Source organism: Pongo pygmaeus, chromosome 11 (genome assembly GCF_028885625.2).
Source record: "Pongo pygmaeus isolate AG05252 chromosome 11, NHGRI_mPonPyg2-v2.0_pri, whole genome shotgun sequence".
In the NCBI taxonomy this organism is placed as follows: Eukaryota; Metazoa; Chordata; class Mammalia; order Primates; family Hominidae; genus Pongo; species Pongo pygmaeus.
In genome coordinates, this window is record NC_072384.2 from 81,904,885 (window position 1) to 81,921,074 (window position 16,190).

The following is a 16,190-nucleotide window of genomic DNA, read 5'->3' on the forward strand; positions in this document are numbered from 1 at the left end:
ACTCATATCTCACCTTGAACTTAATAATCCCCACGTGTCAAGGGCAGGGCCAGGTGAAGATAATTGAATCATGGGGGCAGTTTCCCCATACTGTTCTCATGGTAGTGAATAAGTCTCACGAGATCTGATGGTTTAATAAATGGGAGGTCTCCTGCCTCTTGCCTCTCTTGCCTGCCACCATATAAGCCACGCCTTTGCTTCTCCTTTGCCTTTCCTTTGCCTTCTGCCATGATTGTGATGCCTCCTCAGACATGTGGAGCCGTGAGTCCATTTAACCTCTTTCTTTTATAAATTACCCAGTCTCAAGTACGTCTTTATTAGCAGTGTGAGAACAGACTACTACAGAAATCATTTAAAAATCAATTCTTAAATTTTCTGGTTTGTTACCATTTCTCAATTTACAAGTTAAAAAATTAATTGAAGGATCTACTTTCAATGTGGAATTTTATAACATAATACTACTACTAACAAATTATTTTTCAAGTTGCTCAACTTTAAGAATGTCAGGAAAAAAAAATAAGGCTTTCATATTATGTAATTTTACCACTTATCTGAATTCTCTCACCTATAATTTTTCATTGTTCTTGTTTTTTTAAAATGGGCCCAAACATGAATATAAAAATATGTCAGATTTTAATTCTGCATTTTTTTTTTTTTTTTAAGACAGGGTCCCACTCTGGTTACCCAGGCTGGAGTGCAATGGTGCCATCATGGCTCACTGCAGCCTCCACCTCCTGGGCTCAGTTGATCCTCCCAACTTCAGACTCCCAAGTAGCTGGAACTACACAAGCATGCCACCATGCCCAGGTACTGTTTTATATTTTTTGTAGAGATGGGGTTTTGTCATGTTGCCCAGGCTGGTCTTGAATTCCCGGACTCAAGCAATCTGCTCACCTCGGCCTCCAAAAGTGTTGGGATTACAGGCATGAGCCACCATGTCCACCCGGGAAATTCTGGCTCTTTATGCAATAACCTTAAAATGATGCAATACACAACCACATTTATATTTTAAATTCTTCTATCTGACTAAATATGGACTAGATATATACATGTAGGATAAACATGTATAATTCTTCTTTATAATGAATGGCTCTAGGAAATTGATATGGTTTGGCTGTGTCCCCACCTATATCTCACCTTGAACTATAATAATCCCCACGTGTCAGCCAGGTGCAGTGGCTCACGCCTGTAATCCCAGCACTTTGGGAGGCCGAGCCGGGTGGATCACCTGAGGCCGGGAGTTTTAAATCAGCCTGACCAACACGGAGAAATCCCATCTCTACTAAAAATACAGAAAATTAGCTGGGTGTTGTGGCGCATGCCTGTAATCCCAGCTACTGGGGAGGCTGAGGCAAGAGAATTGCTTGAACCAGGGAGGCAGAGGTTGCAGTGAGCTGAGATCGCACCATTGCACTCCAGCCTGGGCAAGAAGAGAGAAACTCTGTCTCAATAACAATAATAATCCCCACGTCACAAGGGCAGGGCCAGGTGAAGATAATTGAATCATGGTTGCAGTTTCTCCTATGCTGTTCTCCTGGTAGTGAATAAGTCTCATGAGATCTGATGGTTTTATAAATGGGAGCTCCCGTGCACAAGCTCTCTTGCCTGCCGCCATGTAAGCCATGACTTTGCCATAATTGTGAGGCCTCACCAGCCATATCAATAATCTGTCTATATGTATTTTAGCATGAAGTGTTACTATGGCTCAAATTATCTAATCATAAGTTATCTGTGCAGGAAATAGCATAAGAACATAACTTAGGAGGAATAACTTAAGTTTATAATTATTAAGAACAATATTAGTAGCAACAGTGAAAACAATAGTAAACATTCAGAAAATGCTTACTATGTACCAAACACTGTGCTTAGTGCTTCACATATTTTATCATCTTATCAACTTTTTTTTTTTTTTTTACCCAAGGTCATACACCATCTAAGTGACAGAGCTGGGCTTTCAACCCCAGAGCCATGAATTTTATTACTAAATTGAAGAGTTTGGTAACACGGTGCTAAGGCCTTGACTCAAAGGGGAAAGTATCTATTGATTGGAAAGGGCGGGAGCATTCCTAGTCATCTGGAAAAGCACAACAGTGAAGTTTCCAGTTGGGAAATGTGGAGTAAACATGACATTTTTCATCTTCCTTCTCTGACAAGCTACTAGGATTTGAAATTCAGTTCTTCAGGGGTGGCTGAGTAGTGTGGTAGTAAGAAGTGTGAGTAGCATTTGTAAGAAATAAGATTATCTTTTTACTACCATTCTCTGCGATAAAACCAGCAGTAGAAGATAATCTAAAAAGAATCCAGTAGCAAGGCCTGCACAAGTCCTATACCCGTGGGGATTTCAAAGTAAAAGGCTGCTAATACCATAAAGGAGAAATAATAGACATTGGGACTCTAAGAATAATGAGAAGTTATTTTATTTAAAATCTAGTATAAATATATAACTGAAGTAAGTATCTATGCTTAAAAAATCAAAAGATGTAGAGGAGCACAAACCCTGTTATCATTTTTGTTTTGATGAATTTTTTATTTTTTTATTTTTATTATTATTATTTTTATTTTATTTTTTTTTTTGAGACAGAGTCTTGCTCTGTCACCCAGGCTGGAGTGCAATGGTGCGATCTCGGCTCACTGCAACCTCCAGCTCCCGGGTTCAATCGATTCTCCTGGCTCAGCCTTCCCAGTAGCTGGGATTACAGGCACACGCCACCATGTCTGGCTAATTTTTGTATTTTTAGTAGAGACAGGATTTCACCATGTTGGCCAGGCTGGTCTCAAACTCCTGACCTCAGGTGATCCACCTGCCTTGGCCTTCTGAAGTGCTGAGATTACAGGCGTGAGCCACTGTGACCAGCCTATTTTGATGAATTGTGACTCTCCATCCTGAAACACCATGGCTAAGCATCCACTGTAGAACTTAAAAGATCTCAAATTGTGCACACTTTGCATATTCAAACATAGCAAGAGCTATGAACTGTTTCTAACCTAGAGACTGCAAATATCACAAGTTTCCATAGACTCTAAGACCCAATTTTAGTGTTTATAATCAACAAACTCTTCAATGGAGAGCGCACTTCTTTGTATGAGTTTCCATCTAGGGAGGATGCGAGAAGAGTCAGGAAAGTAAGTTTCTTTTGATTTTTGTCTCTTCGTTTTTTTCGTGGAGACTAAACCCACTTACAATCTTTACCAACCTAAATAATATTCACCATGTAAGTATCTGTTACAGAAGAACAAGTCATCAAATGCTGGTGGTATGCATAATCCAAAATTCTAGGAGTCTATAGATATCCCTGATGGTATTCTGTAAACACCGTTCAACAAATTTGTAAACTGAGTTGAATTGGAGCTACCAAATGCCCCCAGAAATAAATGTTTTTCCATCCATCTTTTAGCTTGAAGCCACCAAATGTTTAAGAGGCTTTAGAGAGTTGGTAGTAGCTATGTTGATTGGGCCTAAGAATCAGCCAAGATAGAAATCAATTCCACATATTCAGCTATGCTTTAACCTGGGGTGAGAAAGGCTCTTGGGTTCTTACAAAAGTCTTTCCATGTTATTTCTTTCTCTGCTATGTACATGTCGATACCTAACTTCGGCTGGCTATGATGGGGGGTTATTTAATGGGATATGTGGAGAGAGCTAGCTTCATCTACTTATAGTTTGCGAACGTAGTGGTGGAAGGAATTGCCTCCCTTGGATGTATATGCAAGTTGCTCCTATTGAAGTAAACTTGTAAATTCATGCTTTAAAATAAAAGCACTTTAAGCAATTAGTGACAAAGTACTTTACTGATCTACAACTTTCAGTCAGGACTATGGGAAGCAGTAGAATCTCTAATCTGTAAAGACTCATGTAACAGGTTAACTGTCCTGATGGAGGCAAACTTATTTAATATAAGTTGTGGGTGTTTTATTATCTTACATCAAATTACATCGAAACTATTCTCTTACTCTTGTTGTACTGCCTTTATTTGATGAAGTTTTTGTTTCTTACTGATGTATTTGGGTTTCTCTGAATCAGCAGACATGCCTTCATATTTTATAGAAGTCTCATCTAAGATGGAAGGGTAATGTGGGAACACAGGAGCCTTCTGAATGAATCCCATGTCCAGAGTGATGAGTTAATATCTTTGAGTTGATATTAACTTGACTGAATTTCTATTGCTAACTCTACAAAAATTTCCTGACATGAATCAAAATTAGTGCATGGCTTCCAAGACCACTCACTACCCAGTTGTCTTGCTAAAGAATGGGCCTTGGTTATGTTTTGAAGATGACACTGTAATAAACTTTGAGCATCGGATTCTTGTAGGTTTTCACCATCTTCCCATGAAGACGTACTGAATCCTACCTTAAGAGATCTTTTAGATCACTTTTCCTTACCTTTTCACTTTGCATAATTTTTTCTTTGGAGAAAGAACAAAATACGGAAATTAAATACATATGACAGAGATCAAATACTTTAGTTATACATTTTTTGCATGATTACTGGGAATTTCCTAGATTCCTATCATTAACAAGAGAAAGTTATATTAGCCAAAGACTAAATAGCAGTCCTAGAAGAAGTAAAATTAGGGAAGCTGAAGAGTTTGGGCTGTATACAGTCTAAATCTAGGCATACTTTAAGAGATAAAAATTAAAATGGTAAAAATCCCTTCAGGAAACAATTGAATTGTCATAAACCAAGTTTACTGGATTAGCTAAAGTGTCCTCTTTTTGAGAAAATTTAGGTTTACAGAACATTCCTTTTTAGAATCCTTTTTTCCCCCAAAGGGTTCTGTGACAGGTATATGAAGTGGCAGAATCCTTAACAGAAAGTATTTAGATAAAGATGATCCATTTATAACTATATAGAGTGAGCAGCTGTAGTAACCATTCAGAACAAGCTAATTCCATTGCTTGATTTACTCATCAGAAAACTAGATGGATTTGAGAGATATTTGGGGATAAACTTTATAGACTATCTTGATAGGTTAATTAAGAATGGAAAGGTGATAGAAATCACCTATCAAGATAATTCATCATACAGCAGTTCACTCAACTGACTGATGGACTGCGCCATTGCATGTTTTGTCATGAGTTAAGCATAATCTTATATATATCGAAATCATCTCAAGCAAGGAATATTTTTCCATAGTACACTTCTTTAAGGAAGCTTTCTGTAAAATATCCATTCAGTCTCAAGGAACATATGTGAGCTGAGAAGAGTAAGAATTAATGTAGGCTGAATGCATTGGCTCATGCACTTTGGGAGGCTGAGGAGAGAGGATCACTTGAGTCCAGGAGTTCAAGTCCAGCCTGTGGAACATAGTGAGACCACATCTCTACAAAAGTAAAAATTTAGCCAGGCATGGTAGTGTGTGTCTGTAGTCCTAGCTATTCAGGAGACTGAGGCAGGAGGATTTCTTGAGCCCAGGAGTTTGAGGCTGCAGTGAGCTATGATTATGCCATTGCACTTCAGGCTGGGTGACACAGCGAAACCCTATCTCAAATTAAAAAAAAAGAACTATTGTAGAAAATGCCAAGTTCTTTTTTTTTTTTTTTGAGTTTTCCAATCAATTTATTTAGATATTCTTTTTTTTAGTTATACTTTAAGTTTCAGGGTACATGTGCACAACGTGCAGTTTTGTTACATGTATATACATGTGCCATGTTGGTGTGCTGCACCCATTAACTCATCATTTAACATTAGGTATATCTCCTAATGCTATCCCTCCCCCCTCCCCCCATCCCACAACAGGCCCCGGTGTGTGATGTTCCCCTTCCTGTATCCATGTGTTCTCATTGTTCAATTCCCACCTATGAGTGAGAACATGAGGTGTTTGGTTTTTTGTCCTTGCGATAGTTTGCTGAGAATGATGGTTTCCAGCTTCATCCATGTCCCTACAAAGGACATGAACTCATCATTTTTTATGGCTGCATAGTATTCCATGGTGTATATGTGCCACATTTTCTTTATTTAGGTATCTTTTCTCTAACAAAGTTTTGTAGTTATCCCTGTCAAAGTCTTGTATACCTATTTCTAGATCTATTCTATGTACATTCTTGATGTTTTGATCCTATTGTAAATGATATCGTTTTCATTTACTGTTTGATGTGTTACAGAGAAATACAATTGATTTCGTCTACTGACTTGAGTCTTAGAATCTTACTAAATTCTTGTACTAATTCTAACAGTTCATCATGTATTCTCTTGGATTTTTAAGTACACACAATCAATATTGATTTTCTATGTTCATCTTGGAACTGGCCACCTTACTGAATTTTTTTTATTAGTTCTAGTAATTTGCCTTTCAAAATCTTGAGTTTTCTAGGTTACAAAACCAAAAAAAGCCCTCATATTAACTTATAATTGTGAGGATTCTGTTTCTGGCTGAAGACACTGTTAAGTTAAAGAAGTATGGAGTCACACTACCTGAATTTGAATCCCAGCCCGTTATTTACTATGTAACTTTAAATAATTTGCTTAATCCTCTGTACCTTGGTATAATTAATTATAAGCTGCCTCATAGGGTGGTTGTAAAAATTAAATGAGTTTATACACTTAGAATTGTGCCTGTCAAATAATGAGCACTCAACTTGTGTAAGCTTTTGCCATTTCATTAGTTTCCTAAATTCCTTTATAAATTTTCTTTCTAAATTTTCACTTATTTATTTTTTCTTATTTTATTCTGTTGGCTCCTTTTCTGATATAACATTGAATCATAGTGGTGCTTACACACCTCATCTGAAATTTCAACACTTTGAAACATTTCTTTCTAGTTTTTTTTTATAGGCATGTTGTTTTGTTTTGCTTTTCATGTTTGATGTATCTGAAATCATCTTTGACTGGACTTCCAAATCTGGTGGTAAACTATGCAAGACAGAGACACTTTTCCAAAGGAATGTCTTGTTCAAACTATATTATTCACATAAAGATGAAAAGTAATAATGAAACAATTTGTTTTTAAACATCAAGATTTGTTTGTGAATGGAGACACCGACCCTTTTTCCTTCCTGCAGATTCATTAATGTAGTCTTAACAAAGAGGTGGTCTTCATTCAAGTAATAAAACTTTTTAGGATGTTTGGAATGAGCTCAGGGATATTCGTAGCCACAAAGGGCTGTTGGCCAATTCTTTTTAAAGACAATATCACATTCTTGAGCTTTTAAGTTTGATTAAATTCTTAGTAAGCTAGAGTATGTCTTCAAGTTAGAAAATGCCAAGTTCTAAACACTTTATATGTATTGACTCATTTAATCCTCCTAACAGCTCTTGAGACAGAGACTATTTTTGTGATCCTCACTTTATAAATGAGCAAACTCTGAAACACAAAAAAGATTAAATAAATTGTCCAAGATTACATAACTAATAAGTAAGGAACCAGAATTGAACAAGATAGTCTAGTTCTAGGGTCCTAGATCCTAATTGTATATTATGCCCGCTCCCTGGGTGTAATGTACTGCCTCTTACGTTTTTGGCTTTTCTTAGTGTGATGATTAATTTTAGGTGTCAATTTGATTGGATTGAGGGCTGGTGAGGTACTGATTTTGGGTATGGCTGTGAGGGTATGTCCAGAAGAGACTGACCCATGAGTTAGTGAACTGCGCCACCCTCAATGTGGGCAGGCACCATCCAATCAGTTAGGGATGTGGGTAAAGCAATGCAGGCAGGAGAAGGGAGACATTCGTCTTGCTCAGCTTTCTCTTTTGGCCTCTCTGTCTCTCTCTTCCTGAGTAGACACCTTTTATCCTTTGCCCTTGGACACCAGACTCCAGGTTCTTTGACCCTTAAACTGAGATGCAGTAGCCACCTCCTGGGGCACTCTAAGGCTGTTGGCCTCAGAGTGGGGCTGCATTCTTCGCCTCCTTGGTTTTGAGGCTTTCAGACTCAGATGGTCACACTACCGGCTTCCCTCAAAGCCATGCTACCAACTGCTTCTTCATCTTGCAGACGGCCTATGGTGGTGAGACTTTGCCTTTGTGACAGTGTGAGCCAATTTTCCCTAATAAATTCCCTTTCATATATATTCTATTAGTTCTGTCCCCCTGGAGAACCCTGACTAATACAGACACTGATGCCAGGAATGGTTCTAGAGGAACAGTATTTTTAAAATGAATTTCCTTAATTGGTTTTGGGATTTCTGGAACTGACTCTATAATCTGATTAAACCTAAATAGTCTTTGGCGTGAACTGCTTATAGAGATACACAAAATAAAGGCACTTGATGCTCCTAATTCACCACTTTCAGGAGGTAAGGAGTTTAGTGACTCTATGTATACCTTCAAACTCTTGTGGGAAACCAAGGAATGATAATGAAGTTAGTTGGATGCTCTTAATATCACTGGACAAAGTGAGGAAAGAAAAAGATAAGTTCAGGGATTCCAACTCCCAGCTCCAGATGCACACACATACCCTAAAAGTTTTTAAGTATGTCCTGAAGGAGAGTCTCCTCTTCTTTAGCCATAGGACTTAAACTGCTGAAAATCAAACACAAGCCTTCAGCATGCCATCGGCTGAGTTACAAAGAAAGGTGAACTCTCAGCCTTTACTGGTATCTAGTGTTAAAGTGAGGACGTTTGTTGGGGGAAAAAAAAATGGAATTATCTAAATGGGGATGGGGATATGTGGGATGACCCTGATGGAGCTGGGGGCATTGAGCTCGTAAATTCTGAAGAGTATTTTTTGCCAAGGTGAGTGTCCTCTCCACCCCCAGAGGCAGTGGCACCCCCACCCACAATGGTATCTCTTTTCCACCCCTCTCTGGGATTAACTGCATTGCCGGAAAAAAGAGTAATGGTCTCCCCTGCAGCAGTTGCAGGGCAAGACAATGCTGATTCTCCTTGAGACCCACCCCTACCACCCCTCTTTGCTTCTAAACCTGTAACTAGACTCAAATCCCAGAGGGGAGGTTCAGAGTGTGACCCACAAGGAGGTGCACTATACTCCAAAAGAACTACTTGAGTGTTCTAATTGATACCAGCAGAAATCCAAGAAACATGCGTGGGAATGGACATTAAGGATGTGGGATTGTGGTGGAAGAAACAAAGAATGAGGCCAAATTTATTGATATGAGCCCACTAAGCATATATTCTGCATTTATTATTGCAGCTCAAGGAGTGAAAAAAGGCACTATAAGTTTATTTGGCTGACTGGCTGAAACATGGATCAAAAAATAGCCCACCCCATGAGTGAGCTGGGGATGCCTGATCTACCTTGGTTTCATTTAGAGGAGGGAATTAAAAGGCTTAAGGAATTTGGAATGCTACAGTGGACTTGTTACATAAAACCTACTCACCCACACTGGGAGGGTCCAGAAGATACACCTTTCACTAATATTTTAAGAAATAAATCTGTGAGGGGAGCACCAGCATCCTTAAAGATCTCTGTGATTGCTCTTCTCTGCATTCCAGAACTTACAGTGGGAACTACAATCACTCAATTAGAAAACAAATGCAATGGGAATAATTGGATCCCTGGGTGGCAGGGGCCAAGTGATGGCACTCAAATGTCAAAGGCAAGGTGGGCATAGTTACTGGAATTAACAGCAGAGGCAAAGCAACAATCAGAATAGTCTGACTTGTGTAGACCTCCAGCATTGGCTAATTAATCATGATGTTCCTAGAAGTAAAATAGATGGGAAGCTTACTATGCTCTTACTTGAACTGTAGAAGCACAAAATTTCTGAGTCAAGTGAACAGAAGTCTAACTCGAATCATGACAACAGGGAATCACTGCCCCTCAATCAATTTCTAGACTTGAGCCAGTTTACAGACCCAGAGCCCTTTAAGTGAAGGGGAGACCAGGTCCTGTTGAGGAAAGACCATGGTGCACTACATATAATTTATACTGTCAATCTTTCTCCTATACTTCCCCAAAGGGACCTCTGGCCTTGTATCAGGGAAATGAAAATAATCAGACTTTTCAGGGATGACTGGCCACTGGCTCTGAACTGACATTGATTCCAAGAGACTGAAAACATCACTGTGGCCCTCCACTGCAGTTATAGTAGAGGTTAGGGGAGTCAGGTGATTAGCTCAGGTCCAGTGGTCCCCGAACCCATAATGTAGTTATTTCCCCAGTTCAAAATGCATTATTGGAATAGACAGACTTAGCAGCGGGCAGAATCCCCACATTGGTTCCCTAACTAGTGGGTGAGGATTATTATGATAGGAAAGGCCAAATGGAAGCTATTAGAACTGCCTGTACCTAAGACAATAGTAAATAGAAAACAAGGTAGCATTCTTGAAGAGTTTGCAGAGACTAGTGCAACCGTCAAGGACTTGAAAGATGCAGAGGTGGTGATTTTCATCATATCCCCATTCAACTCTCCTACTTGGCTTGTACAGAAGACAGATGGATCCTGGAGAATGGCAATGGCTTATTGTAAGCTTAACCAATTGGTGACTCTAATTGCAACTGCTATACCCAATGTAGTTTCATTCTTGAACACATTAACACATCTGGTGCCTGTTATGCAGCTATTGTTCTGGTAAATGCTTTTTCTCCATACCTGTCCATAAGGCCCACCAGAAGCAGTTTGGTTCACTGGCAAGGCCAGCAATATACCTTTGCCCTCCTACCTCAGGGGTATACCAACCCTTCAGCCGTATGTCATAATCTATTTTGCAGGGATCTTGATTGCTTTTCCCTTCCACAAGATATCACCCTGTTTACTTCATTGATGACATTATGTTAATTGGACCTAGTGAGCAAGAAGTAACAACCACTATGGATTTATTGGCAAGACATGTGCATTGTCAGGGGGCAAGAAATAAATCCAACTAAACTTCAGGGGCCTTCTATTTCAGTGAAATTTCTAAGGGTCCAGTGGTGCAGGGCCTGTCGAGATAACCCTTCTAAAGTAAACGATGAGTTGTTGCATCTGACACCTCCTACAACTGAGAAAGAAGCACAATTCCTAGTGGACCTATTTGGATTATAAAGGCAACATATTTGGGTGTGTTACCCTAGCCCATTTACTGGGTGACACAAAAAACTTCTAGTTATGAGTGGGGTACAGAACAGGAAAAGACTCTGCAACAGGTCCAGGCTGCTATGCAAACTGCTCTGCCACTTGGGCCATGTGACCCAAGAGCTCCAATGGTCCTTGCTGTATCAGCGGCAGATAGGTATGCTGTTTAGAGTCTTGTGGCAGGGCCCTACAGGTGAATCACAATAGAGGTCTTTAGGATTCTGGAATGAGGCCTGGCATCATCTGCAGATAACTACTCTCCTTTTGAGAGGTAGCTCTTGACCTGCTACTAGGCCTTAGTAAAAGCTGAATGCTTGGCCTTGGGCCAGCAAATTACCATGTGACCTGAACTACCTACCATTAACTGGGTGTTATTTGGCCCATTAAGCCATAAAGTTGGGGAGACACAGCAGTATTCTATCGTCAGATGGTAGTGGTATACACATGATCGGGCTGAAGCAGGTCTTGAAGGCACAAGTAAGTTACATGAAGTAGCCCAAATGCCCATAGTCCTCACTCCTTCTATACTGCCTCCTCTCTCCCAGTTTGTACTATGCCTTCATGGGGAGTTCCCTACAATCAGTTGACAGAGGACAAGAATACATGGTCCAATGGTTTGGCTGGATGGTCAAGGACTTGGAAGGAACATAATTGGAATATTGATAACACAGAAATTTGGGGAAGAGTTATGTGTATAGACCTCTCTGAGTGCGCAAAAAATGTAAAAATATTTGTGTTCCATATGAATACTCACCAAAAGGTGACCTCAGCAGAGGAGGGTGTTAATAATCAAGTGAATAAGATGACCCATTCTGTGGATAGCAGTCAGCCTCCTCCTCAGCTACCATTGTCATTGCCCAATAAACTCATGAACAAAGTGACCATGGTGGTAGGGATAGAGGTGATTCATGGGCTCAGCAACGCGGGCTTCCACTCACCAAGAGTGATCTGGCTACTGCCTCGCCATAGACTGAGCACTCACAGACCAACAGTAAGCACTCAGAGACCAACAGTGAGCCCTAATATGGCACCATTCCACAGGGCAGATTGATTCCATTAGACTACTTCCATCACAGAAGGGGCAGCATTTTGTCCTTACTGGCATAGATACTTACTATGGATATGGATTTGTCTTCCCTGCATACAATGCTATTGCCAAAACTACCATCTCTAGACTTATGTAATGACTTATTCACTGCCATCCTATTCCACACAGCATTGTTTCTGACCAAGGAACTCACTTCACAGGGAAAACGTGCAGCAATCAGCTCATGCTCATAGAATTCACTGGTCTTAGCATGTTTCCCATTATCCTAAAGAAGCTGGCTTCTACAGTACCAGCTAGGTGACAATATTTTCCAGGACTGAGACAGATTTCTCCAGAAGGTTGTATATGTTCTGAATCAGCATCCAATATACGGTACTGTTTCCCCCATAGCCAGGAGTCATAGGTCCGGGAATCAATGGGTAGAAATGGAAGTGGAACTACTTACCATCACCTCTAGTGACCTACTAGCAAAATTTTTTCTCACTGTTTCTGCAACATTATGTTTTTCTGGCCTAGTTCTGCAGGGAACTTTGTTTCAGAGGGAGGAATGCTTCTACTAGGAGACACAAAAATGATTCAACTGAACTGGGATTTAAAACTGTGACTCGGCTGCTTTGGGTTCCTCATGATTCTTGAGTCAACAGGCTAAAAAGGGAGTTAGGGTGTTGGCTAGGGCATTTCATCTAGGCTACTAAGGGCGATTGATTGGCCTACTGCTCCACAATGGAGATAAAGAATAGTATTTCTGGAATACAGAAGGTTCCTTAGAGCAGCTGTTAGTATTACCCTGTCCTGTGATGAAGGTCAATGGGAAACTACAACTACTCAATATAGGCTGGACTATGAATTGCCCAGACTCTTAAGGAATGAAGGTTTGGGTCACCTTGCCAGGCAAAGAACCATGACCAGCTGAGGTGCTTACTGAAGGCAATACAGAATACAGAATGGGTAGTAGAAGACATGTATGAATACCATATACAGCCATGTGGCCAGATACAGAAATGAGGACTGTAATTTTTATAAGTATTTCCTATTTTGTTAAGAATACATTTGTATGTATATTAACATGTCTTAAGCAAGTATCTGTTTTCTTTTTCCTTTATCATGTAACATAAGATTTATTGACTTAATATCAGCATTTGAATATTGTTAATTTTATATCAGATTTGAGTTGCAGGAGATCAGAAGAGTAAACAACACTCATGAATTTTATCCTTTCTTCTGAGGATGGGATTAGTACATGTCAGCTTGTAAACAGGATAGTTTTACCATGTTGGACAGAATTATGACCTTTTTATAGTCTTCATTTGGAGATTAGGTGTGGTTTAAAGAGGTGCATACTGGGTGCCAAGCTGGCAAGGGGTAGACTTGTGATGGGTAATTTTAGGTACCAACTTGACTGGATTGAGGGATGCCTAGATGGCTGGTGAAGCATTGTTTTGGGGTGTGCCTAGGTGACTGTTTCCAGAGAAGATTAACCCATGAGTCAGTGGACTGAGAGAGAAAAAGACCTACCCTGAATATGGGTGGGCACCATCCAATCAGCTGGGGGAGCAGCTGGGACAAAGCAGGTAGAAAAAGGGAGATATTCAGCTTGCTCTGGCTTTCTCTCTCTCCCTTTCCGAGTAGGAAACTTCCGTCACAGAAGGGGCTGTTTATCCTCCTTCCCTTGGACATTCAGCTCCAGGTTCTTCAGCCTTTGGACCCTGAGACTTGTATAAACAGCCTCCCGGGAGGGGGGTGGTCTAAGGCCTTTGGCCTCAGGCTGGGGCTCCACTGTTCACTTTCCTGGTTTCTCAGCTTTTGTATTTGGACTGAGCCAAGCCACCAGCTTTTCTGGCTCTCCAGCTTGCAGATGGCCCATCATAGGACTTTGCCTTTGTGACTGCATGAGGCAATTCTCCCTAATAAATTTCATTTCACATGTATTTCTTATTGTTTCTGTCCCTCTGGAGAACCTTGACTAATCTGATGATATTTTATAGCCAAGTTTTCCACCTCCCGTGAGAAGGCAAGGCGAGATAGATGAAATAAATATACTTATTTGTGAAAATACATTATTCAATACTGGACATCAGCCATTCTTAGCTAATTAATTATTGGAGTGCTTCTACTAGTCTAGCATAGTTAACTATTAAGTAAACTGATAACAGTGAAAGATGATGTAGGAAAGCAGCTCTTAAAAACCAGACTTTTTCCAGGAAGAAATAACTTAGCTAACCTTAAACTGAATTATGTAGAAAACAAGTCAATTTCAAATCCAACAAAAACAGTACAGTAAACCGTTTATGTTCTGAGAGACCAAAATAAATAGCCACTTATTAACTAAGATGAACCCTAAGGTTAAGGAAACAAAAGTTACTTCCAGGTTGAGTGTTGAGAGCTTGACTGTCATGGAAACTTCCTAAATTCCTATGGCTATAAGAAAAACCACATTCTTGCTAAACTCCCTAACAATAGGAGATATCAGAAATATTGCAGACCCTTCCTAACTGATTTATAGCCCACACCACTACAACTTTAAGAAGACTGAGGGCCAATCTTACAAACATTCTTTACCGAGAAGTAACTAAAGATCTCAAGCCAGTTTTGGCCAGTTTACAGAGACTGTCCACAAACTGTCTTTGTATCCTATGTTTCTTTAAAAGAAAGAGCCAAATTCTTCCTCATTTTAATGCTAAATCCTCACCTCAAAATGAACATGGGATGTACATTACATATATGTTTACCCATTAGGCATGTGCTTGACTCTGCTCATAAATATGTATAGCTTTTTCCCCAAACCTGCTAAATATGTATGCCTCTATTGTGTAATACAGACTCTGTGAGGCATAAAAACCCAACTACCCTTTCCCTCTTTGAAGAGAGAGCATCTTTGGTACACACTGGAGACTGTCTCTTCCCAATTTGCAAACTGATATTGCCAGTAAAACTCACCTTTCTACCATTTGGACAACCTGGTGGGTTTTTGGATGATACATTTCATCCCTGCCATTCACTCTCACTATAATATAAACATGTTTTCAAAGGTATCTATCCCTTAGGACAAATGGTAGAATTAATGTAAAAGATAATTTTTTTTTAATTTGCACTACGTTTTTGACGTTTTAGAAAAGGGACAACCTAAGGTGAAAACAGGTGGACCAAGCTTTATTGTAGAAATGACAAAATTAGCAATTAGCTGCTCAAAGAAAATTTATTGGCACTCGGTAAAGACAAATGCCACAAAATGCCATTGAAACAGATATCTGAAAGCACAAGGTGCTGATGTAGCCACTAGATGAATCTGTTTGGTAGCAGTTGAGCCCAGTGAATTAAGGAGTTTACAGCTGTTATTTATGTGGCTCATGATGCTTATTGAGCAATCTGCAAAAATAGATTCCCTGTCTCACACAGGAAAGGGTAGATTTCCAGCAAGCATAATCAAAATCTCCAAGTCTTTTGGTCAAATTAGAGCTGCCACCATGCACGAGGTTTTACTTAAAGGTGTTTACTGATGGATAAACTCACACTTCTGTGAACTGGTTCTTGCTTCTGAAAAAAAAAAAAAGGGTACTTATTTTAATAATTTAGAGAAAATGCTGTAAAGAAGTTATGAAAAAAATGTAATTCTCATTTATAATCAGCCATGATTGTAAAAAATTACTGTGGTAAAATTATGAAAAGAAACATAATTGGCATATTTTCCTTAATTTTTAATATACTTTGCTTTTGCTATTAAAACTTTTGTGATTCTTGTATTCATCAGTGGTGATCTTAAGATGATTCATTTTTCTTTATAACTCAACTTGAATTGTTGCGTGGATTCCTATGGAGTCCAACTCGTTGTTATCAACTAGAGCAGACACTCTCAGAATCTAATGAGAGATTATCTTGAAACCTATTACTATTGTCTGCTAACAAATAGTATGCAAATATTTGGATGTAGAATTTTATTATGTAAAGAAATGATATTCTGTGATTTTATTTTCAAAATAAAAAAGAATAAAATCATGTTTCCTTTTCCTTTATCCACAGAAAATATCTTTCTCTTATTAAAAAATGTTGAAATATGCTAACAACAACAACAAAATTTCTGACTGAATTACAGACCTGGAAGGGCTAATGCTGTCACATAGGTTATAACATGATTTTCAGGTGGAATTGTGCTCTATCATTCCTTAATCTCCTGAAATGGCATGAAGGAA

General features: G+C 39.3%; 1 protein-coding gene across 13 annotated transcripts in view; it reads right to left on the minus strand.

Moving 5' to 3' along the window:
* The window catches only part of PDE1A (phosphodiesterase 1A), a 478,638-nt gene that overhangs the window by 14,415 nt on the left and 448,033 nt on the right, over positions 1-16,190 (minus strand). For 11 of the 13 annotated variants that reach the window (XM_054478968.2, XM_054478970.2, XM_054478973.2 and 8 more), the window contains one exon: positions 15,181-15,537. The exons of the other annotated variants lie outside the window; for them this stretch is intronic. In XM_054478968.2, the coding sequence (XP_054334943.1) occupies positions 15,494-15,537 (44 nt within the window). In that variant the 3' untranslated portion in view covers positions 15,181-15,493. Of the gene's footprint in view, positions 1-15,180; positions 15,538-16,190 lie in introns of those variants that run through there. 13 annotated transcript variants of the gene reach the window in all.